The sequence below is a fragment of the Scophthalmus maximus genome, chromosome 16, assembly GCF_022379125.1.
Source record: "Scophthalmus maximus strain ysfricsl-2021 chromosome 16, ASM2237912v1, whole genome shotgun sequence".
NCBI lineage: Eukaryota > Metazoa > Chordata > Actinopteri > Pleuronectiformes > Scophthalmidae > Scophthalmus > Scophthalmus maximus.
This window is the reverse complement of record NC_061530.1, coordinates 18,859,613-18,885,389: the sequence shown is the minus strand read 5'-3', so window position 1 is coordinate 18,885,389 and position 25,777 is coordinate 18,859,613. Positions and strand designations below refer to the sequence as shown.

At 46.7% G+C, this 25,777-nt stretch overlaps 1 protein-coding gene across 7 annotated transcripts in view; it reads left to right on the top strand.

Moving 5' to 3' along the window:
• thrab (thyroid hormone receptor alpha b) overlaps nucleotides 1-25,777 on the top strand; it is a 182,023-nt gene that overhangs the window by 130,250 nt on the left and 25,996 nt on the right. For 6 of the 7 annotated variants that reach the window (XM_035612379.2, XM_035612378.2, XM_035612380.2 and 3 more), the window contains one exon: nucleotides 18,491-18,877. In XM_035612379.2, the coding sequence (XP_035468272.1) occupies nucleotides 18,822-18,877 (56 nt within the window). In that variant the 5' untranslated portion in view covers nucleotides 18,491-18,821. Of the gene's footprint in view, nucleotides 1-18,490; nucleotides 18,878-24,059; nucleotides 24,264-25,777 lie in introns of those variants that run through there. The other variant, XM_035612385.2, reaches the window with a different exon arrangement.

The window sequence follows — 25,777 nt, the reverse complement described above, 5'->3', positions numbered from 1 at the left end:
CCAGTAGCCCTTCGGGGTCCCGCTCAGCGGGGCCCGGGCGGAGCTTACTCACCATTGATGTCACTCTGGTTGTAATATAATAATAATGGCCCTCTTTTGAACGTTATTACCAGCGACGCGAGCTAGCCGTTCCAGTGAAACAATGCCAGGTTGTCAAGTCTTTATGTCGTCCCCCTCGTGTGGGCTGAGTCCCACTTGACTAAAGAGAGCTGAGGCAGCAGCCGCTGGCTGCGCGCTAGATATCGGATCTGTCATTAGACACTGTGGCCTAGAACAGCCAGGTACAGAAGTTAATTAACCGTCCCTGAGTCGCAGCAGACAGTAGTTTGTCTTTGGCTTCTCCGTCGGGTCGTATTGATAAATGATGACATCAACTCTACAATAGCAATCGTGTGCATATGATGGCAGAAATCCTCTAACCTCCGTCTCCTAAACTGTGCATTTCTATCTATGGGTAAAGAACAGGCCTGGGAATCGACCGTCGGTATGTTTGTCATGCGCGGCATGTTTTTTTTTAAAAGTGTGCTCAAGTGTTTTTCCTCCCGTGCTTACTCGTCATCCATCACCGAAAGTTGAAAGACAAAGAAGTTGTGAACATGTTGGGACGAATTACTGTCGGCACTTGCTAATTGAGACTCGAGTTGTGTTGGGGTGTTTTTCGTATGTGACAGACAGCTTCCCCTATTGTGCGTGTGTGTGTGTGTGTGTGTGTGTGTGTGTGTGTGTGTGTGTGTGCACGCCTGCATGCACCCACATACTGTATATCAAACACATACAGTTCATGCTGTGAAGTCAAGCATGCAGCCTCTCTGTCTCTGTCGTCTGTGTTTATCTCCACCAGGCTCCCCTCCTCTCCACTCGTCCTCTCCTCCGCTGTCCTCTTTTGTCTCTACCTCCTCTTTGATTCTGAGGAGCAGGGGTCAGTGGGCCATTGTGATGCTGCGCTGGATAGATATTTCATAGAGAAACAGAGTGTGTGTGTGTGTGTGTGTGTGTGTGTGTGTGTGTGTGTGTGTGTGTGTGTGTGTGTGTGTGTGTGTGTGTGTGTGTGTGTGTGTGTGTGTGTGTGTGTGTGTGTGTGTGTGTGTGTGTGTGTGTGTGTTTCTTCGGCAGCCTCAAACAGCCCCACAGCGGTGCGGTGAACTTAAGCGCCCCGAAAACCTCTTGACCTTTTTTTTGTGTGTGCATGCAGCCATAAATCCATACATACATACATACACACATATAGTATGCGTGGGCCTGTTTCGGTATGCATGTTATTCTGTGCGGGTGGTGGCGCCTGCACAATTCTACGCATGACAGGAATGTTTGAATGTATGTTTGTGTACGTTGTGCTATTTTGAGAGATGAGTGAGACAGAGCCTCGCCGCCAACACACACACACGCACACACACACACACACACACAACGGCTGTTCTGTATCTGGGCGAACCGGACGGTCCTGCTATCGCTCGTCCTCGTCCCAGTCGAGGAGAATAAATGCAGCGCCGGCGTCGCCTCGGGGGGAACAACTGCTCAGACTGGAACTGACTGAACACACATCGTGTTCCATATGTCCGAGACGCTTTTCATCCCCGTACAATGTAATTAACATACAAATGAGATCCTCGCCTTATTTCCACTTTTCTCATACCATGTGCTTCACGCACCTCCAGACAGTGTAAATATCCTCTCCTTATCCATAATCCATATTTACTTACCTTTTCTTTCTTTCAGTTCGCGCCTGTCATTTTTCACTTTTATGCTGCGTTCACACCAAACGCAAAGCAAATTCTTTTGGGGAGTTATACCGCAGGATCATTTATATTTACTGTGAGTAAACGCAACTGGAGAATATCCACCCGTTCGATCTCAACGCTAATTGACTTTCGGGACATTGTGCCACGCGAATGTTCCGCTGGAGTTCAAATATTTCAACCCAATGTGCGTCTACTCGCGTCTTTGCATTCAGTTGCTGCCATTAGCCGCGGTCAGTGGTCACACCGGACCAAGAAGGTCTGTCGCAGCAAAAAACCTTAGTGTATAATTACACAGTGTCAGTTTCATTGCTTATGGATTCATAGGAGGGAAAGTGTGTTATTTCTTCAGCGAGCTGTAATTAAAAACCAACAAGCCCGTTGCAAGAATTTGCTTTCGAGTCACACATACGGCGCATAATTCATTTATTTGCTTTGAACATGAGTTTGATTATATTCTATGTGACTTTTGCATAAATCCACCATATTGTGATAAATATTTTCATTGTTATTTTTGATTATTTTCTTCCCCTGTGGCAGAGAGGAGAAAAGGGAAAAAGTGGGCCGTTGTTTGTATTTTCTGGAATCAGCTAAACTACAACGACAAATAAAATGTGAATAAAGTGTCGGTAAATCTGATTGTTCCGCCTCAAAGGAATAGAAAAGAGGAAGAGGCTGAGGCAGATCTGTCCAATAGATCGAGCGTCGCCAAGTTAAATGGGAGAACACAATTATTTGTTCTCAACTCAACAATATGTCTCGACTTTCGCCTTTGTAAATCCTGGAGTGACGGACATTTCGTCCTGCACTTGTTTGAACGAGTGCGTATTTATTGGTCCTCTTCAAAAGCCGGAGTGGCACCTGCAGTCAAGTGTTTGTCCGCCTGCAGCTGAAGGACTCTGAAGAGCCCGGCGAGAGCCGACGCGGCCGATAACCAGATAACACACTCGTTTATTAATGTCCCTCCACTCGGAGGCATTTGTTCAGCTTGTTGTTATTTCTCTGGGATGTTTGACCTTTAGCGCTCCGGGTGATGTATGTGCAGACAACAGAAGGCTGTTCCCAACTTCGTCTGCTGAGGAAACGTGTTGCTCTCCTCCCACCTTAGATTAAAGGAACGCAGGTTTCCGTGAGTTTGTCCAATATATGAAGTGTGTTGTGGAAACGTAAAGCCGCTAGTAAATGGGCTCAGTGTGACTTTGAGCTTTTAAACCGACGTTCACATCTACATTTGTTGTATATCAACCTTTGTAAACCTGTAGAATAAATATTCCGACCCTGACCTTGTGTTGACGCCTGAATGTGACGATGACAGTCCATTCATATACATGTGGTCAAACTGTCCATCCAGAGGACACATGGTTGGGATGCCTGAAAGGTATTTGAATCCTCATTGTCATTATCAGATTCAGGTGTAAAAACAGGGTCAAGATTCTTCATTTCAACGTCAGCGTCGTACACAGTGTAGGAACTGTAAGTGTGAGCAGCAGATACAGTTGTTCACAAAAAGTGTCTTTGTGGAACCTCACCACTGACATCACTTGTTAAAAAAGTTGTTTCCGCATTCTCATAAAAAAAAAAGTTAAATCTCAATTTGCTATAGTTTGCAAGTTTACACATGTTGATTTACAACAACAAACTTTACAAAACAGTTACATCTTTAAATATCAGAACCTTGTTTTTAGTGAAGTTGACAGAGTAGATGTTGTTTTTTTTAGAATCTTTAACAAGGCAATTGTTTGTTTGTTTTTTGTGGAAAGTATTTTTATATCCTGATACAATCCTGGAGGGAATCTTTTAACTAGAGCAGTATAATTGCCTTTGTACTCAAATCCAGCACTTATACACAATCTAAATCCACAACACAGTATGAACATTCACATACATTGTGATTGTCATGTGACCCATTTCACTGTACACACTGTACCAACATCCCCGATGCCCCTGCCGGTCACAGTAGCTCCAACGCGCATTTTGCGGAGCCGTACCCGATCATTACGCAGATTCCAGTCCTACAAAGCAGAAACACAAAGCCGAGGTGGCGGTGACGGGCCGCTGACAGCTCGCCCTCCTCCCTTCGCCTCGCCTCCTCCCGGCGGGGGACGGAGAGTGGCTGGGCTCCTCCGGCCGTTGCCACATTTCATCATTGCACGTATATGGCTGCGCATTTAATTAGGAAAAAAGGAATAGGTGCGAGAAGGTAGGGATGTCGTAGTGTTGAGACAAAAAAAATTAAAATTAAATAAAATTAAAAAAATTCTGTGGAACCTTTCCATGTGGAAAAACACACTCCATGAACATATAGGGCATCAGAACGGAGGGAAGTGGAAGAGGGTCATGAAACCCAACAGCGGCTCTGCATCGATGCTGACTGCCTGACTGACCTCTTGAAACACGCTCCGTACATGTAATGATGCTAAGTCTGTGTGACTACCTGCACAAACACATACATGTGAACTGCTCAAACTGAGAAAGACATTAACGGACGTTAACAAACAACTAACAGGTCGCAAGGACGTATTCATGTGTTAGTAAGGTAAGATGTTTTACAAAATAAGAATTACAACCAATGAATCTTAGGATTAACTTCTATTTATCTTTATTTATTTAGTAAAGCAGGGTTACAAAAAGGTACGAAAGCTCCTGTTTCCGCAGGACAGAGGGAAGTTCCACCTGGAGGTTGCTTTTCCGTAACTACGTCAGGTAGACTCCCTCCTGCTTCCTTCACTTGCAAAGATTCAAAGCTTTTGAATTCTTCCCGACTATCGTCCTCGGACACGTTTCCATCTTCATAGCACACTAACGCACACGTGCGTCCGCCTACACAGCCTGCACATGTTGTGCACAGAAACGCCACAGACTTAAGTTTTCCTGCAGTATTCTTCAGGCATATACTTGCCTGGCAAACTCTGCATGAACTGGTACGCAAGAGGAAAACATCTCCCGTGCACATACAGCACTTAGGGCCGGATCTATATGTTCTCCCATCTGTGTGTGTGTGTGTGTGTGTGTGTGTGTGTGTGTGTGTGTGTGTGTGTGTGTGTGTGTGTGTGTGTGTGTGTGTGTGTGTGTGTGTGTGTGTGTGTGTGTGTGTGTGTGTGTGTGTGTGTGTGTGTGTGTGTGTGTGTGTGTGTGTGTGTGTGTGTGTGTGTGTGTGAGAAAGAAAACACGGAAAAGATGAAATGATTGAGTAACTGTTTTATTTTATTCCCCGGGGATGTTTGCAATGAAAACTCCAGACTTTGCGGGCTGACAGCCTCGCGGCTCTCGCCGGCAGTCTTCCGCCGCCGCCTCTCCGTCCGCTCTCGGGTTTTTGTTTTCCCTCCGCTTTCCTCTGTTTCTTATCACCGTCCCGCGTTTATGAGTTGGAAAAAGTGTAAACTGCCGCTCGTCTTGATCTGTTCTGACAATGTTGAGAGCATTGCACCGCATTGAGCGTGTGTGTGTGTGTGTGTGTGTGTGTGTGTGTGTGTGTGTGTGTGTGTGTGTGTGTGTGTGTGTGTGTGTGTGTGTGTGTGTGTGTGTGTGTGTGTGTGTGTGTGTGTGTGTGTGTGTGTGTGTGTGTGTGTGTGTGTGTGTGTGTGTGTTATAACTGTAAATATACGTTAATGCTCGCCTGTATTATCATGTACATGTGGGCATCTGTATCTCGTGTGTGTCTGTTGATCAGATCTGGGACCACACAGGCGCTCGGAGGGAAGGAGCCGGTGGGAATCTGGGGCCCCTGGGCTCCTGATACCCCAACCAGCTTCTCTGCCAAGAAAATCACCTTCCAGCCTGTTGACTCCACCTTTTGGCCCCCTCCAAGTCCTCCTCCTCCTCCTCCTCCTCCTCCTTCGCCACCTTCTCCTCTTTCACATATTCTGCTGTATTCCAGTCAGGAAAAAAGATGGAGATTAAAGTGTGAGTGGGTGTAGCTGTAGCTCTGGGGCCAGGGGGGCCTCACCAGGCCCCTGTAGGCTTCATTTCACCCTTTGTGAGCGTGTGTGTGTGTGTGTGCGTGTGTGTGTGTGCGTGTGTGCGTGTGTGTGTGTGTGTGTGTGTGTGCGTGCGTGCGTGCGTGCGTGCGTGCGTGCGTGCGTGCGTGCGTGTATCTTTGGTCTCTGTACAGTGTGTTTTATTGCTCATTACAGAGGTGTCTGAGATGTGGACATGAATGGAAAAGCTTGAGGGGATGGAGAGAGGCGACACACGCTATGGAGTGTTTGCGTGTGCAGGTCTGTGCACACCTGTTACTTAAAAAAAAAAACTAAAAAAAGGCTGTGAAGCATTCAAGTACTGTTGATGAAACAGTTCATCCCATCTTCTCATAAAATCTCAACATTAATTTGCCGAATGCACGGAATGGAAAAATGTGTTATTAGTTTTTTTTGCTTCCAGCTCCAGAGGAGCGCTGTTGTTGGCTCGTGGTCTGTAAACAGCCAGAGCCTGATCTGCCCCCCCTCCCCCTGCCTCTATATATATATATATATATATATATCTGTACATCCGTCCTCACTGAACTCTGAGAGGAGGTTGGCATGCAGATGTCCTGAATAACCGACTCACACGTCTCACTCCTCTTTAGGGTGAACTGCTGCTGCTGCCTGAGACCTCAAATATGGTCAGGACGACCTGCGTGTTGTTGTTGTTGTCACCGGGTGACCTCTCAATCAGGGCGACGGGAGGCCTGTTAGCGACACGCGTGCACGCCGTGCAGCAGGCGCTTGGACACACACATATATTTATATATATACATATATCACCTAGCAGGGCCAGACAGCTGATGAAGTCACCTCCTCGTTCCGAGCACAAAGTAAACAGCGCTCAATGTAAAGGTGGACAGAAAGTTATTCAGGGCTCCGCAGAGTATCAGCCCGTGGTTATTGGTCTAATAATCAGGCCACTAAGCCTCGTAGGACCCACCTGTACGACGTACGTCACACAGCCGGAGCTGAACAACACCTGTCCACAGTTTTTCCTGGCCGGAGTCGGCAGTCAACAGCTAATGAAGACGCAGAGACAGAAACAAACCTGTTTGGGTGAAGAACGAGCTGTGGGCTGTGTGTTAATGTTTCTCTCCCCCGTGAGCCCCCCCCTCTCTCTCTCTCTCTCTCGAAACATCCCAATTTGTCGAGGCTTCGCTGTTTTGCCCGATATTTATATCGTTTTATTTTGTGCCCCGTGTTTATACGTCTGACACGAGTCTGGTTTGTTTTATTTGCGCTGCGGCTGCGCGCCTGGATCCCGGCCCTGTGTATCCACTCCCAAGAAGCCAAGTGCACAGTACACACACTGAAACACACACGCTGAAACACACACGCTGAGACACACACACTGAAACACACACGCTGAGACACACACACTGAAACACACACGCTGAGACACACACGCTGAAACACACACGCTGAGACACACACGCTGAAACACACACGCTGGCTTGTGTGTTGCAACACAATTGCTGTTGTTTCACAACCACTTTGGGAGACAGGCATCTGTGAGTCCATGTGTTTCTGTAATGTGCTTTTACAGAGAATGAACCACGCTGTGAACAAACGCCCCTGCGTATTAATGCACAGAACGGATTGTAATTCCACATGTGTTCAGTTTTTTCGTATGAAACAGTTTTGAACAAACTGAACGCGATGAAGAAAAGAGAAAATGTGTCATATGAAAAAAGTCATATGAAATAAAACAACCAAAAATCCAAAATAAAAACATTATAAAAGTACTTATGGAACAATTATATTACTGTATATTATTATATATATTACTATAATTATATTAGATAGTTTTTATTTTAAAACACATTTTTTTATTTTGCCCGGTAGAAAAACAGCAGTAAACGCAATGAAAAGTGCTCTATAAATGAAATTTATTATTATTATTTTTATTATGTTGAGTGATTTTTCCAATTTTTTGATAAACCTGTCCTCGCTGTGGTCCTTAATTTTTTTTTTGGTGGGGGGGTGATAGTAGGCCGTGGGGTTTCCTCGTTACTCCATCGCTAATCTTGGAAGAGGAGACCTCTCCGCGGGCTGTTGGCATGGCAACAGCACCTGTGTGTGGGTGCAACACAGAGCGATGGAGCGAGGGAACGGGAGGGACGGCAGCGCAGGAGTGATTGCCCAGATGGCTGGCACAGTTGGACAAAGTTAGTGATTACGTGTGAGCGTGCATGGATGTGCGTGCATTTGCACTTGCATATTTTGCATATAAAGAAACTCTCTGGCATTCAAATCAATCAAAACTTTGGCTGAAATTGTTGTTTCTCACATCCTGCATGTGTTGCCATTAGAAACAGTTTCCTTATTTTTTTTTTTCTCTTTAAAGCGCAGACTGAGTTGTTAAAGAGGCTAATTCCCATCGAACCCACAGTGTTGGCTCACGCAGACGGTAACTGTCTCCAAGGATAAATCCGTACAAACCACTTCTTGGTCTTTATTAAAGACCATCAAATGACCTCTAAATCTTCTGCTCTTCAGCTGGAAATGTCCTGTTACAAATAGGTATTTGCATTAGCTGTGAGAATAGTAACTAATGTAGATGAGTGGACAGTAATCATAAGCACAAACGTACACACAGCTTTTCTTAAGGTGGTCCGACTTGGGGAAGGGAGGAGGGGCGGGGGGGGGGGGGGGGGGTGAAAACAGCTGAATGTCCGCTTTCTTGTTTTACAGCGCTGGGCAGGAAGTGACACGATGAGCTGAACAAAGGGCAGTGATCGGCAGAAAGTTTGATCTCCCTCTCAAAGAAGAACCCCCCCCCCAGTACCAAGTGCAGCCGTTGGAAGTGTCGGAGGGCTCTGCAGTGCGCATGGGCCCCGCCTCCAGAGAGAGGAAAGAGAAGTGAGCTGGATTTGTTTTCCAAATGTAGTCACATTCTTGGCAACACCTTCACTTGTCCAGGCCAAAGGAGGGTGGGAAGAGGAGGGATTAGAGAGGTAGAGAGAGAGTGAGCGAGGGGGAAGTGGAGTGAGAGAAAGTGCAGATTGTTTTTCCCTTCTTTTTTCTTTTTGCTCTTTGCTGTGTTTTGGCTCGCTGCCTAGTTCATCAAAAGTTAATATGTAATAAGCATCTATAGATGCACTTTAATCTTTGGCTCGCGTATCAGACCCTGTTTTTATTCTCTTCTCTCCGTGGACATGGGTCTTGTGTAAGTGTTTATATACGTCGCCTGGCACAGCCCCCGCTGACAACATGTACCGTTTCATGTTTACTCAATACAAAGCAGTAACAGACTGTCCGCGGACATTCCCCTCGCACTTAGTGTGTCTGTCTGTTTAAATTTGAATCCGGCAATACTTTAATATTTCGTTCATCAGCCCTCTTGTGTAAAGAAACTGTCGCTGCCGTCGTCCGTATTGTCCGAGTCGGGGCTGGAGATTTTTTTTAAGATTTAACTCATTTGTTCAGTAAAAATACCAAATATTTACTTGTTCAAGCTTCTCAAATGTAAAAAAAAGTTGCTGCTTTTTCTGCCATATATCATCGTTAATGGAATAGACTTGAGTTTTGGAGGGTTGGTTGGCCAAAAGAAACAATATGAGACCACATCACTCAGTTCATTTATACATTACACTACATCATTTTTTGTTATATAATTTTTCTCCAAAGCTACTTACAATAATCAGTTTCGTATCAGAGTTAGCAGTAAGTTTGTTGTTGTTCACTGCTTCAGATTGATCCTCACTCCCTGAATCTGTTATTTAAAAAAAGAAAAAGAAAAAATCTAAAATGAGCACTTGAAGCTGTTTTTACCTATTTGATAAATGCTTACGTCTATTGATTCTTGCACTTTTGGGCCATATCTTCATGATTGAATGCACTTGTCGTGAGTTAAATGAACGAAATGTAATGTAAAGAGCCTTCGGGGCCCCCGACCTTCTGTACTGAAGTGAGTGGTGTAACCCACTGAGCTTTACCAGCTCACTTTGTGAGCGTTTGTCTCCCGGTGCCACTCGTTTAACGTCGACATGCTGTTTGCGGCAGCGCGACGATAAGAATGAGAGACGTTCTGATGGCGAGAGAGAGACGGAGAAGAAGAGAGAGAGAGAACGAGAGGCTGGCAGATCGTTGGAGAGCCGTGCCCTGCGACGGTGCAGACGTCTCGTGTAAATTTATGTCTTCGATTGCTCATCCGCCCCGGTGCCAGGCGCCAACCGGCTCTGCTTTGCTGTGCCACTGGGCCTTCTCTTTAACCCCCCCCCCCCACACACACACACACACACACACACACACACACACACACCCTCTCCTCCTAACAGCTACCGGCGATGTCTGCCGAGGTGCCACTGAGGAGCCCACTACAGAAAACCCTTCCTCTCTCTCCCCGGGGCAGCGCTCAGCGGCGGGTTGCGGGTCTTTTGCTCAGAGCCGCTCCTCTGGGTAAACAGAGGGTTTTTAAGACGAGCTGCCGTCCGACTGTTTGAACTGCGTCGCGCTGCTCGTCTCCACACACATCCAGCCCTCGCACTCCCCTCCTCGCTCGCTGCCCTGTTTTCATCTCCGTCCACCTCCTGGGGATTTGTTGCAACGGAGCTGTGGACACGGCCCCCGAATACATAAGAGGAAGACACCCAGACTTAAAGAGGCACAAGACAATGACAGCCATGTTGCTCATGGTCTCTCTCTCTCTCTCTCTCTGTCGTGTCTCTTTGTGGTCGTGTTGCCTCCCGCTTGAAGTTGTACTTTGTCGGATCAAAAGTCACCGGGCTGTCGCCGGGGTTCTGCTTTCCCAGGGGTTTTGTTTTAAAAGCGTATCGCAGTCGTCATCATCATCAGCGACACGCAGGCGACCGGAGCGCGAGGTGAAGACAGTCGGAGAAGTGGTGTTTTTTTTAAAAAAGGAGCAAAAACGTGGGACAGAAACGAGATGAGGAAAGAAATTAGATGAAAGGAGCAGATAAGGCCGAGTAATTGAAAAGGATAATAAGAGAGGCGGCAACGGCGACAAAAACATACAGTGTCTGAGAACACATTCCCATAAGGAGAAAATATATATATATGCACTTTTCCCGAAAGTGCTCTCAGACTTTTGGAACCCCGCTGCACACACACACACACACACACACACACACACACTCTCTGCATTATGCTGCCGCGTGGCCGCGTGCCCGGTGTGTCCTGCGTGTCCTTGGCCAGTGCACACGTATCTATACGTACACGGCCAAACATGCAAACAGAATAAGAAACACATTGTAACCAGCAGAGTCAGGGTAGGACACCGTGTTCCTGTTTTCAGCCAGTCAGCACGGAGGGATTTGCTCTGTGTGTGTGTGTGTGTGTGTGTGTGTGTGTGTGTGTGTGTGTGTGTGTGTGTGTGTGTGTGTGTGTGTGTGTGTGTGTGTGTGTGTGTGTGTGTGTGTGTGTGTGTGTGTGTGTGTGTGTGTGTGTGTGTGTTGTGTGTGTGTTGTGTTGTGTGTGTGTGTGTGTGTGTGTGTTGTGTGTGTGTCTGCACTGTATAATGCTTACTGATATAAAAAGTAGGGCTGCTTGGTTATGGCAAAAATCAATGGGTACTCATTGACTTTGGCGACTCTGTGTTTTTATTGAACTTTATTGAAACATGGCGCGGTAGGGAAAGAGGTGCGCTGGATTTACGAAGTGAGAGAAAAACGAGAGCGTCATTGCGAAACGGAACCCGGCAAAATAGTCATTTCATGTCGATTGCTTTGTTTTTATAATCGTTGAAAGCCATAATCATAATTGAATTTGATTTACGATTAATTGAGCAGCCGCACGTAACAGAGAAATGGGTGTTTGTATTTTGTCCTTCATCTGACGAATCCCCACTTATTAAGGTTTTTATGAATGTGGGTGTCTGTGTGTGTGCACTCTGAGCCTCAAGGTCACGTTCACGTAAGCGGCTGCACATGTAACATTAAGTCCCTTCGCCGCGACCTATTAATAATCCCCCCAACAGTAATTAGCCCGGCGAGCGGATGACATGATCTTTTTGCCTTTGACGGCTCCTGAGCCGCCGGGTGCCAACACCCCCACCACCCACCTCCATCTCCTCCACGACCCGACTGCACACGGCACATCAACAGCCCGACGCGAGCCGTGCACCATTACTTAAACACTAATTGCGCAGGCCACCTTCGGGAGTCGGGAGCAGTGACCCCGACGTTCTCCCACACGGTGTGAATGTTAACAAGGCGTCTCGTCGGGCTGACATTCTCTCACCGAGGTTTCTGCTGCCGCCGAACCCCCTTTTGCGCGTTCATGGGGAAAGAGGACCCGAGAATTGTCACGCGGTTATTTCTGGTTCATTCTAATTTTCAAATGAGAGGAAGTGAAGATTAACAGAGGAGTCTGTTCAGGAAAGTGACACATCTGCGATCGGCTGCACGTCAGAACTCGCAGCCAGCAGCTGCGAGAAGCGTATTGGTCTCCACAGGTTGACTGGAGACTGACGCTTGAGGACAAAGAGCCGTGAATCAAACTGAGAAGAGAAGAGCGGCAACAGTTAATCCATTAGTAATCGACTACTAAGTTAACTGCCAACTATTTGGATAATCCATGAATTTTTTTATAAGTCTTCATGGAAGAAAAACCTTCAGCTTCTTAAATATGAATATTTTCTGGTTTCTTTGCTCCTCTGAGACTGTAAAACTTAATATCTTTGGTGTGTGGACAAAACTAAACATCATGTTGGAGTTTTGGGAAACACGATTGACATTTTCCACCATTGTACGGACCACGCAACTAATCGATTGATCGGGAAAATGATCGACAGATATGGTTTTATTTTGGTCTTTCTCTAACTTTGACCTAAAGTTTGATCACTCCGTCTTGGTTGGACCACAAAGGTCACGTGACACGTGCAGCTGTAAGACAAGAGGGGAAATACAGCTCGCCCCAACTTTAAATCTGAAAATAATTTGGTGATTTACAAATGAAATGATTTTGTCACATTGGTACAGAAACTTGGCAGCAGGTCGAGGGGTCACGTTTCAGAATTGTTACTCCCCAAGTTTTCTGAAAGTTGGATGTTTTCATTGATTTCAAAAGTCCAGCGCGACTTGAAAGAGAAGGAACATTCGTACGTCGCGGCCGCCTTGAGCCGCTCCGCTGGAGCAGTTGTGAGACGGGAGCAACTTTAAATCCGTCCCATCGTCGATTGTTCTTCATCCTCCGCGCTGCTTCCGCTGTCAGTGTCGGCGCCGCAGCTCGCAAACCGTCAAAAGAGATTCATCTCACCTCATTACTTCCCACTGAGGAGAAACAAAGTTCCTGAATATTGTTTCTCTAATAACAACTCCTCGATCCAAAAAAACCTCACGACCCTAAACATCCTTGAAGTTAATGATTTCTACACACACACACACACACACACACACACACACACACACACACACCCCTTGTTACTGAAGGATTCATCCACCTCTTTTTTTTTTCCTGCTCTCTTTCTGATGAACAGAGGGACATCGATCTCTTTGGCCTGGAACAGAGCAGAGAGACAGAGAGACAGAGAGAGTAGGTCATGTTTAATTAAATTCCGAGCTTCTCCAGGCATCAACATGCTCTCACTAGTTATTCTTTTGATGCATTTGAAAGTCTGTCTTTCAGAGCATGCAATTAAAGGTGAATCCTGCTGGGGGCGAGAAAAATATGTCAGGTTTTATTTTGCGGGCCCCAATTAAAATTTGCAGGCTGCACTGGGAGGCATGAAAATCAAGGTACATGTGGCTGAGCCGTGTGTGTGTGTGTGTGTGTGTGTGTGTGTGTGTGTGTGTGTGTGTGTGTGTGTGTGTGTGTGTGTGTGTGTGTGTGTGTGTGTGTGTGTGTGTGTGTGTGTGTGTGTGTGTGTGTGTGTGTGTGTGTGTGTGTCACACTACCAAAGCGGTGTTATTGTATAGCATCTGAGAACGTTTTGAGGATACGGGAATTTGTTTTCACAGAAAATATCGCACTTTGATTGCGATCGCTAATTAGATTTTTATGCTTGGTGATTACGACTTCCTGAATGATGGTGATGACGGCCGAGTATGAAGATGGACCCCGACCAATCATCTTTATAGCATCAAATAACAAATTAAAAAACTAAACTGTTCAAGAATAATCAACACTTGAACATAAATCAGCCTGATACGAACGACCTAACACGACAAAGAAACAAATATTTGACGCAATTAACTTTTTATCTGGCCCATGTCCCATCTTCTCAGTTTATGACCTATACTGCAGCCAGCCACCAGGGGGCAACCAAGAGGATTGGATATTAACGGTTTACTAGCTAATAGAAGATTATTTAGTTTGAGAAGAGTTTTTTGTACATTTAAATCCTTTTTTTTCCCCCCGTTGGTGACTACAGCTGCTACTCTCTGCCAATGAGGGAATTAAAAACTCTTTAGAGCCACGTTAAGTTTGGGAGGCGCAAGGGTTTTAAGACTGTATGACATCATAAGGGGACGTCCTGGGATCGGGTCCAGCTGATAGGTATTTTTCTGTCTGCTTTTCTTTTAACAAACGTCTCTTTCCAAAGATGAATCTTTAAAAGAACAGATTTCTACATGATTTGTTTCCTGATATGATCACACTATGATTTGCACACCGAGCAGGGTAATAACATTTTATTGCTCACGGACGTGCTCGGACCATAAATGGGTGTATAATAAATGAGTGACTGATTTTCTACGTGCACAATAGCAGATGTGTGTGTATATATATATGTACATTCGTGCTTGAAACAGCCCCCCCGCCCTGAGTTTGACTTGCGACACGTCCTGTTCTTTTCCTGTTATTTGTCTTCTGGTTCTGATAAGTTGGGTTTATTTTGTCTGAATTCCAACAGCCGCCTAAGTCAAGTTTAATTATTTTCTCTTTCATCAGCTCCAACCAACTCCATACCTCTCTCCGAGAACATAAAAGATTATATTATCCCACTTTATCTCGCCCTCTTTTCATTCGCTCTCCCTCACCCACTTTACCCATTATCTCCCCTTTCCCACCGTCTCCCCTCGAGCGGGCTGTGTACTCTTTCTCCGGCCCCAGCCCACTTGACAAATTGACCCTGGATATAGGGGATTTGAGTGTAAGCGCACCGTCCTGGGTGGGAGCAAGGTTGAAAGGAGTACATACAAGGACACAGTAGTTGGGATGAAGGATGGCGACTGTGTGGCTCGCAGGGAGGGAGGGAGGAGACGAGAGTGTTAACTTTCTCCAAGTGTATCTATCCGTGCGACTCATCCAGGTTAGCATGTGTAGAGCCTTTTTTTGCCTTTTCCGTGTCCGCGATTTTTTTTAATGTTCATCCGTTTCTCTCAGCAAGCACGACGTTCCCAATCTCAGTTTCTTTTCTTGACAATGGCCACGATACGCGCCGCCGACGACGCGTAACCGGCTACGAGCACGTTGCGCTCACCCCGACCGCGATCTGACAGACACACAGCCGGAAGGGACCACCCTGGAGTTTGCTGTTTTATGGTTGTTGGGGGATTTTAAAGTTTTTTTTTATCGCTGATATATTTATGCATTTCCTCCGGGGGCCACATACGGCCCTGAGGCCGGAGGCCGCCCACCCCTGTTGTAAAACCACGTCTCAAATTACTGCGGGTTCGCAGCCGTCGCTGTACGTCAGGGCCACACACTGGCTGGAACTCCAAACGTGCGGCATGAGTTCATTTATTCGCTGCTACTTATACATGCGGATCAAACAACGGGCTCATGTTCTCCCTGTCACAGTGTGATAAACAACCAATTGTCTGAGTGAGGTCAGTGTGACGGGGGATGAGACTCGCCTCTGGGGGGAATCGCAGTGTGTCATCACGCTCGTGTTCCCCATCGCACCACAGTCGATGCTCTGGGTCAGAGTGGCGGTCGACTCCGCCTGAGATCTTTCATAACGGCGGCGTCTCCCAGTGGTTCACTGACAGCAGCGTGTGTTTGTGTGTTTGTGTGTGTGTGTGTGTTTGTGTGTGTGTGTGTGTGTGTGTGTGTGTGTGTGTGTGTGTGTGTGTGTGTGTGTGTGTGTGTGTGTGTGTGTGTGTGTGTGTGTGTGTGTGTGTGTGTGTGTGTGTGTGTGTGTGTGTGTGTGAGTGAGAGAATAGTGTTTCATGTGTTGGATCTAAATCAAGAATATTTTCATTAGAAACAAATCAAATGAGAAATAAGGTTGAGGTCGCAGAGTTGGATCTTTGTGTCGTGTTTTTAATTAGCTGATGACAATAGTGAAAATGATGTTTGCGATTATTTCAAAGAGCTTTTTGTTCTTCAGAATGTGACATTATTTATTCACAAGTTCAACAGATTCAAAGAAAAAAAAGTGTTCAGTCAGCATATTAACGACTAATGAGCATTTAACTTTTCAATTACCTTTTTAGTTTCTCAGGTATGAACACGTAGTTAACATCATTTCATTTTTACTAACTGTTCAGTCCATAAAAGGTCAGATAGCAACAGATAAAACAAGATGAAAGTGTCATCAGACTATCCTAGATGAATGATCAAAACTTTTTAGGTATTGTAATAGAAAATACTCTACATACTGTGTTACATATACTTTATACCGTGTGATTCGTAGTTCTATATCGCGTGACCTGATTGCTTATGTCTCCCTTCACATTCCTCCTCTACCTACCCCTGCTGTCACTCCCCATCCTCTGCTCCACATTCTTCCCTTACCTTGACCTCAGCATCATATTGCTTGGGGCCACACGTCACTACTGGTGGGCAGACCTCCATCAGTGTGGAAACTCCTCTTCTTCTCATCACTATGAAGCTCCGCTGAGAACAAACCTCAGCGCCAACACTTTTCCAGACCAACACTTTTCCAGAGTGCCCTGTGTGCTCTGTGAAACCCGTTTGCCTTTCTGCTCGCGACAGGATAAAAGACGTATCTTTATTCCAGCCTCTCCACCGGACACACAAAAGATTTTCCACAACAGTATCAATAATCATATGATTAATTGTTTCAGCCTTGATTTTAAGTCTAAACACCCAATTAAATATCATTTAACTGGGACCTGAGGGTCTTATTTAATTTGTTTAGGGTTTTTTTTGTTATTTATCCAGCAGCACACAGACGGGTTTGGGATGCGGATCAGTCGCCTTCTGCTGTTCCAAGTGCAAAACATAAATGAACCTGCACGGAGGTGAGGAATTATTCCTTTGCCTGCAGAGAGAGAGAGAGAGAGAGGTTGTTTTGAATATTGCTTGTAATCGCTCTATTAGGAGAGAAAAAAAGCAATAATAATATCAGTCACGTCTTAGGCTATTGTCATGCCGCGTATCCCACTGCTCCGGATTAGAAAGTCATTGAACCGGGGATTAGCGGGGGAAAGAATAAAGCCCTCCTTGGACAACAGAGGAGGGAGGCAGGGGCTAAAGGATCAGGACCTCCTGAGTACTCACACACACACACACACACACACACACACACACACACACACACACACACACACACACTTACTGTTTCGCATACATTCAGCTGCTCATCCTAAAGCTACTTAACCCTGCGCCGGGGTGACACTCGGTAAGCAGTTTTCCAAGAACTCTGCTGTGGAAGCGGCAGCAGTTGAAGGAGAGAGAGCTTCACCTCTGACCTCCGGGCCACAGTATATCCCGCCTCGACCTCGTGTGTGTGTGTGTGTGTGTGTGTGTGAGAGAGACTGCGCTGCCGAGGAAAAGCCTCCGTTTTCACATGACGGCGGGTCACGTAACGTTAGCTGGAATGTGAGACTCGCTCACGCGGGAGACGTAGCGGAGTTGACAGCATGACGCGGCCTAGACGCAACATGTGGTCGAGCGTTTAGGGAAACGCTCGTTGGGTCACTGGCGTGGAAAGACATGTTGGTGGAGAAACGCGTTGGAGACTAATTCAGCCATGTCTGTTGAGGTCTGGCACAAAAATAAAACCCCTGATATTTTTGGGATTCTAGACGTTCGTGTTTGGGTTTGGTGATTTTGCAGCGTCTCGCCTTTGCTCTCGCCGTGTCATCTCTATCTGTGTGTTGTAAGTAACTTGTGTCCACTTGGAAGAAAGACGGAGACACAGTGTTCCCTTTGCTTTTCATGTGCAAAGGCTGAATATCATGCAACTTTTTTGCGTCTCGAATTGGGGTTTAAGGCTCAAATTCGGACGTGCCCGTCGATTTCGAAGGGTTCAGGTGACACAGATGGGGCACTGGCGAAGATGCAGGGGTTTCTTTCACATCTGGCTCTTCAGTTTGGTCCGTACCAGAATTACAGGTGTGAAAGGTTCCTCGGACCAATGGACCATAGAGGGGGTCTCGGTCCAGATCAAACTGAACCATGGCTCGGTTGGTTAGCAGTTGGTCAGCATTGGGGATGGTTTCGAACCAAGTTCAGGAAGTTGAGGCAGCGAGCTATCAAGTGTGTACGAAGCCTTTGCAGAGCTTTAGATGTGATTCGTAGCTCGTCATCGTCATCGTCCTCTCCGAGATCCTTTGAGAGAATCCCCAGCGCTTCATCAGAAAATCCACCTGAATTGGAAAAGTCAAGTCAAAGCTTCCACATATTACTTGTAATTGAACCCTTGATTTGTCAAGTAAGAGTCTGACACACCTCGCAACGGCTCGGAAGAAAGTGATGCGTGATGAGACGTCTACTTGGTTCAAATGAACCGCAAATCAGTTCAGTTTACAAAGGGTTTTTAGAATTTGAATTCCCTGTTTAGATTGAATATTCTCTCAGTTTAAACCCTGGAAGACATTTTGTTGCCTGCATGTCAAGGGACGTGAGCTTCTTCATAGCTTATCAATTTGGTTAATTCCAGCTCTGTAGTAATCATGTTCTTTGTGTCTCCTCCAGACTGGATCCCGCTCCACCCTCCGTGTCCCTGAGAACCGACACCCAGCACCACCAGCCACGCCCCACCCCACCCTCGGCACCCAGGGCCTGCCCCAGCAGAACCTCCGACATCTCACATATCCCGCTGATTCACACCGAGCTACAAAGCACCAGCCGCGAAAGGGGGGTCAGCTCCTTGTTGGGAGACCCCCTTCCTCCCTCCCTCCGCAGGGACGGGACCCTGTCATGTTTCACTGACTGACCCCTCCCAACCGGCGAATGACAAGCGTGCATCCGAGGGTGGGGCTTGCCTCAGTCTCTCATAATTGGCTGCTGGATGGAATTAAGGTGAATGGAACACATGCCCAAGGAGCAGGACTCTAACCCATCAGAGGGAGAAGAGAAACGGTGAGTCGGACATTTATGTCTTTGTTTATAGACCTGCATTCTTTTGCACCGTATAAATCACACTAATCCCTTAGCTTGTCTTACCTGATGGAATCTTTCTTCTGTGAAATGAAGCAGGAATGTCTCCGAGCCGACGTTGTGTAACGCTGTTATGTACAGAGGAGGTTTTCTGAGGACACCCGAAAAGGAAACATGTCTCTCCTTTATCATCTAAATCTTTCTCATGGTGCTTTGGTGTTTTCACTGCCCCCCCCCCCCCCCTGAACTGAGGCCTATGGCTGCGTCTGACCTCGACGACGCTCCTCCCCCTCACTCCTTGGCCCAAAACACAAACAAACACGGGACTGTTTAAGCCCCTTCTCATTAATGAAAACAAAATATTAGTGAAATGCCCCCCCCCCCCCCCCCCCCCCCTCTCTCTCATGGTGCTGCCGCTAGAGGAAGGGGCCTTCGTTATGGGAGAGGCCTCCGGGTAACAGGAGAGGTTATCAGTTTGGCTTCAAGAGAGGAGTTCACTTCATGTTGACTCGGGGAGAAACTGAAACTAAAGGGGTAAATGATTCGGATGTCTGGGAGGGACAGAGGTCGCAATCCATTTGACTCGAGGTGTGTTAGAAAGTTTGCGTTTGACTCGTGTGTGTGTGTGTGTTTGTGTGTGTGTGTGTGTGTGTGTGTGTGTGTGTGTGTGTGTGTGTGTGTGTGTGTGTGTGTGTGTGTGTGTGTGTGTGTGTGTGTGTGTGTGTGTGTGTGTGTGTGTGTGTGTGTGTGTGTGTGTGTGTGTGTGTGTGTCACACCGGGGTCTGTTGACTTTACCACTATCAGACGGCAGAAGTATGTGCATAAGAGGAAGCACGTGACGGCAGCGCCACACACACACAAACACACACACACACACACACACACACAGGCTGTCACCCTCCTCGGTGTTGTGAATATTTTTCCGTCTCCACGATAAGCCCGTATTGTTGTAATACTAACAATAATAATGGGAGTTTGTGTTTTTATTACCACGCGGACGGGGGACCAGCTCGGCCCGCCGCCGGAATGCGAGCGTCACATTCCCCCCCGCTGTGTCTCCAGCGCGACCGCGTTAAGAAAGTCAATCCCGAGCCTTGACGTGGACACCTGTCGGGAGATTAACAGCTCTGCCCGCCGGGGTGACGGGGACAGTTGCTGCAGTCGCGGGCGCAGGAAGGACCGGCGCTGTGGCCTGATGCGTTTCACTTGGACATGTTCGGGTGGAGGTGTCCCGTTGTGTTCCAGCACCTGTAACTGAGCGCCGGCTGCTGCAGCGCTTTGCACCTCGCGGATAATTAAAGGCACAAAGCGTGGAGCTCCCTGGGGAGTTGTGGATGTTGTCAGCCGCTTGTTTTGAACTGGTTTGACTCTTTGAAGTGATGCTATGGTTACCAGTATGAACCCACAGAGAAAGTAGGACACTGTACCTATGGATTGAAGAATTGTTTGATATGTGCTCAGGCATTTTCAGTTGCTTCTCTCTCACGTACAGATTCTCTGTCCTATATCAAAGATCACAATGCGTTTGTACCACTTCTCTTCATAAACACACTCGTGTTTTAGCTTTAATGACTCATTTGGATACATAAATAAATATGTCACGCTGGGTTTAGTTGCATGTGCAGTTGCAGCGTTTTCTGCTTGCATCACTTCTCCTTAACATGTCAGCTGACGCAAGGCTGCTTGCACTGTGTTGCACTGACAGTGGCAAAGGCTTGCACCATAGTGTGTGTGTGTGTGTGTGTGTGTGTGTGTGTGTGTGTGTGTGTGTGTGTGTGTGTGTGTGTGTGTGTGTGTGTGTGTGTGTGTGTGTGTGTGTGTGTGTGTGTGTGTGTGTGTGTGTGTGTGTGTGTGTGTGTTGTGTGTGTGTTGTGTGTGTGGTTTGTTGTTTAAAGGAATCTTTGGTGCTTATGTGCTTCCAGAGGCCTGTTGTAATCCCCTGCAGTCGAACATGTTAGAGAGCAGATCTCAGATCTCAGTTCTTGTTCTCGGGCTGCGGTCCTCTCGGTGACAACTGTCGTCTGATCGCTTACTCAGCAAAGCGGAGGCACTGAGGTGAATCAAATGCAGCATTTGCACGTTAATGTTTTTACACCCATATGATGTAGAGGGTGTCTGTCACAGAGATATCACCGGGCACATTTTTAAATCCAATTTGGATTAAATTTGGCACATTGGTTTGAGGCAGGGTCACGACTTGGGCTACTGATTTTGTCAAAGGTCAAGGTCAAACGTTAGCGTCATGCTAATGCATGGGAAACACATTGAAATCAAAAATTGAAGGAAATAAAATAGTATTTAAAATAGTATTTTATGTGGTTACAGTTTTATTAATACACATTTACACCTTTAACTAATGTAACATATATATATATATACTGCATATATATATATATATATATATATATACTGCATATATATATAACGCTGATCAGGTCTCATGGTGCGTGGAGACCAAACATTCATTTTGACATCGAGCGAGTTTGGCAGCTTGACACAGACGTCAAAGGGAGAATCTCAACACTAATTGGCTAGTGACTTACTTAATGTATTATCATTTTTCTTGGCCCGCTTCCCTTTTGTAATTATCAAGTCATAATAACCTCATCATCGTGTCAAATCAATACAAATCGTCTGTGCTCAGAAATTAAAACTTTTAATACTTTTATTCGAGATGTCACAGGTGTACAGTAGCGTCTGCATCCCACTTCCTGCTTGTAATTAGTCCAATGGAATGTCAGTACACACAGTACAGTATATGAATTTGACATTTACCACAGGTATGAACTGTTCTGCTTCACAACACCCGATGGGTGATAATACCTCTGCAGTGGTTATGTCAGGAAACACACCAAACAGGCTTTCACACTCACACACACACACACACACACACACACACAAACACACACATACAGAGAGAAATAGGGACGTTTTCCATATAACGAGAAAACACTTGCCACATTCTTGACACACAGGCAGGCAACGTGATCCTTTTCTCAGCCCTGCACTGTTGTAAAACCTGTTATTATTTTGTTTCCTTAACCTGCTGTGACATAAAGGTCAGGTCTCCGTGTTCTCTCCCTCACCGCCTATGATCTCGACCGCCGCCGCCGCCTGCCTGCGAGTGTTGATCAGACTCCCTCCTCTGCTACACTCCAGTGCGGTGCGGCCGAGAGCGTAAACAAGATGCAGCTTTTCCTCTCCTTGACGAGGATGTCCGTCCTGTCAGGCACGGTTGTTGTTGTTGTTGTTGTTGTCTTCTCTCTCTTGCGGCGGATGTTATGACCTGTTGTGAACAGTAAGTCTAAAACTCAATGAAGGATTTCGTGTCTAACAGAATGGGGGTTACTGCACGTGCAGTCATTTTCTTACAGCGTGACACAAAAGTGCTTTACAGAACACAATACTGCATGTGAAATGAATATCCCTCTCGTGAATCAGTTATTTAAGAGAAGCAGAAGTTGGAGGTGGTGAATGAACGTAAGTGAACGTCGCGTACAGGAAGTATCGAGCTGTTTATATTTGAGGATTTAGCTCCGGGTTTATTATTGGTTGCGTGCGGTTCGCTGTGCACTTGTGTGTGTTTGGACAGAGGGAGTTGTCCTGCTTTCGCTCGGGGGGCCGGGCCCGTCTCCCCTCCGAGCTCGGGCCTGTAATTTACACAGTGGCCCGGACACACGAGGGAACAAGGCGTCCATTAGACGCTGAGGCGTACGAGACGGACTGGGCTCAACAACAGGCCCCTCCGGCACCAAGCGTAGGACGGGCGGTTACAGATCTCATCATTCCGAGTGTCTCTGTGATGTTCTGTCTGTTCGAAGAGCCCGAGCTTCAGAGCAGGTGCATCTCAGTCTTCCATATTTGAGAGAGGGAGTCAAAGTCAGTTCACCTTAAAAAGAAAATAAAAAACCCACATTATCTCGCTTACGTCTAGCGGTGCAGATAGTTTGGGTTCTGTTTGTCCAAGTTTTGAAATATCCAGCTCGCCGAGATCTCTGCTTTCCTCCCGACACAAAGGAGGGCGACTGGAAATCTTATCTGGCTGCTCGCGGTAATGAGAAGTGACATTTAGAAAAACGTTTCGAGCGGCAACAGGACTTTCCAGACGCTGGATGATGTCACGTCAGCAGGTTTCTTCTCCAGTGGGAAAACTGATCCGGATCATCCGGAGTAAACAAAGACGTTGTTCCTGGAAATGTGCGTTTCTGTCGAATGTTTGTTTGATTCGTTTTTATTCTTTTCAATAGCACGAGCAAGCATTTCAAGCAGCCCCATTGCAACGTCTACCATATCATGACGGACCAGGACCAAGGAGTCCGGGTATCATTAGTCACCCTCCTACGCATACGGTGCTTTTTTGTCTATTTTACTCCAATTGGACCATAAATGTACAAAATGAACGTCATGTCGTATTGAAGAAAACTTGAAACTAGAGATTGAACCATAAAAACTCCTCAGGAAAGAATGTCAGTCCTTTTTCTCGAAGACTTCTATAGGAACAACCGGTGGAGTCGCCCTCTGCTGGTCGTTACATAGAATACAGGCTTCAGCCACTTATACATACACTATATTTTTGAAAAATATGTAATGTTACCTCCACAAGTGGGTGAATCTATGCTGACCGCGACTCATCAGTCGCACAGTAATTTATTTTTTCTATTTATGAATTTCAATGCAGTGGTTGTTACTTGCTTCGCCACCAGCGTTCTTTCCCCTCAGACCCTCATGTGGCTCTGCAGCGGTTTCAGATGACTCTCTCTCCACTTCAGGGGACCTTCACACACCTCCAGCTCAGGTTTCTGCGTCACACAGCCATGCCCTCCCGCCCACTTGTTTTTTTTGGGGGGGGGTTAAACCATTTTTCCAACACATGTAGTGGCTGGCCTCCATAGTGAACTTGCACTTTAAGGACGTGCAGTTCTCACAGCGTGTCGAACGCTGTGTGTCGTGTGCAATTTGCCCCAATGAAACCCGCGCGCTCCTGAAATAGCCCCGAGTCTCATGAGAGCGCTCGGTTTACCTGACAGCTCAGCAATTATACCTGCTGGGCTGGACCCGCTCACACACACACACACACACACACACACACAGTCGCTGTCAAAGTCACAGGTGGAGAGAGGCTGCGGGGCTCCGCTCCAATCAGGGAAGACTGGGTGGATCCATCTGCGGCGGGGCGAGAATCTCCTTCAGACCGGAGGGAAGAAAGAGAGCGAGAGGCAGGGTGTTACAGTTGAGTGTAGGTCAGCTGGACAAACAGACCTGTAGCACAGACCGGCACAGACATCAGGGGCGAAGGAGGGGGGACGCCGCGGTGCAGCCACAACTCCGCCGCCATGCACGTCTTACAGTCCCGCCAGTGCATCGTCAGGTCAGCGCTATGAGTCGTTCTTTTTTTTTCTTTCTTGTCATCTTTTTGGCCTCTGTCCTTGTTTTGATCTGTGCAACACGTGCAGCTCGTGTCAGCGTGTAGGAATCACACTGTTGCTCTCTCTCGCACGTCCACTGAAGTGCTACAGCACAGCGTACGTGCGTGTTTGCGTGGTGTGTTGGATCAGGTATCGCGTGCATATCTTCAGAGAATGTGTTGCAATCTGTATTCCATCAGCGCTGGAAAATGGGGAGAGCTCTGTGGTATGCCTGCCTGCCTGCGTAGTGCACACACGGGACGTCGTGCCTCAACCTGCACAAAAACGCCTCATTCCATCAAAAAGAAAACTTCAATTATGCATCAAATTTTCATCTGCAGACAGGAGGACTTGTATCCGCACTAAACAGCCACATGTTCGCCGGCTGCGTGATGCAGCCTGAAGTTTGTTGGTTTTTTTTACAGCCGCGCGTCAAACCGTCGTGTTCGACAAGAGGCCGATGAATATTTCAGGTGCATCTCACCAGACGTGGAGACTTTTACCCTGGAATGTATTTGTGCTTTTCTTTTGGTGTTGTTTCCTTTTTTTTCTTTCTTGACACTTGTGCTCTCTAACTCTTCACACTGACACAAATGCACCTCAAATATAACATATATTAGTGCTATTTTGGGAATCGATCAGATCTCAGAGCCGGAGCTTTACCGAGAGAGCGGTGCCAATTCTCTGGCTGTTGTGCCATCACGTCTCAAGTGTGTGCTTGAAAACAGACGAGCCGCACACAGCTCAGGTGAGGGAGAACAAAGCGTTGTGACACGTTGTCTTACGAAGGGCCTGTTGTTCAGATGCAGCAGCAGAGGAAGGTGTAGTTGTCACAGTGATTGATGGAGACCTTTGCTTATGTTTTGCATCTACAACAACCTGCTGCTGCTGCTGCTGCTACATGAGGTGAAGTGTCACATTCAGCTGACAGTTTGATGGTTGTCGCCTCCAGCAGGTGTAGGTGTAGGTGTGTGTGTGTGTGTGTGTGTGTGTGTGTGTGTGTGTGTGTGTGTGTGTGTGTGTGTGTGTGTGTGTGTGTGTGTGTGTGTGTGTGTGTGTGTGTGTGTGTGTGTGTGTGTGTGTGTGTGTGTGTGTGTGTGTGTGTGAGAGAGGCGTGACGGTGATGTAAGCTGGCAGAGGGAGAGACATTTAGCTTTTGAGTGGCAGAGAAAACCCACCTCATCTTTATGCTGCTGTGACCGATGGTAATTATTGTTTTGTTTTTTTTGCCTGCAAAGGGAATAAAAAGCAAGAAGGACGACCGACCTAGAGAGGTGGTCTGGGTCCGGATCAAACTGAACCATGGTTCAGTTCGTAAGCGGTGTGAAATCATTTATTTATTTATTTATTTGTGGGATGATACAGACTCTCGGTCCTGAAGGCAGCTATAGCTTTCATAGAAGAAGAAACAGAACCAGGAAGAGGATGGGTGAGAAGTGTCCAAATGAGCCGCGGTAGCACCTGGGGAGAGGAGGAG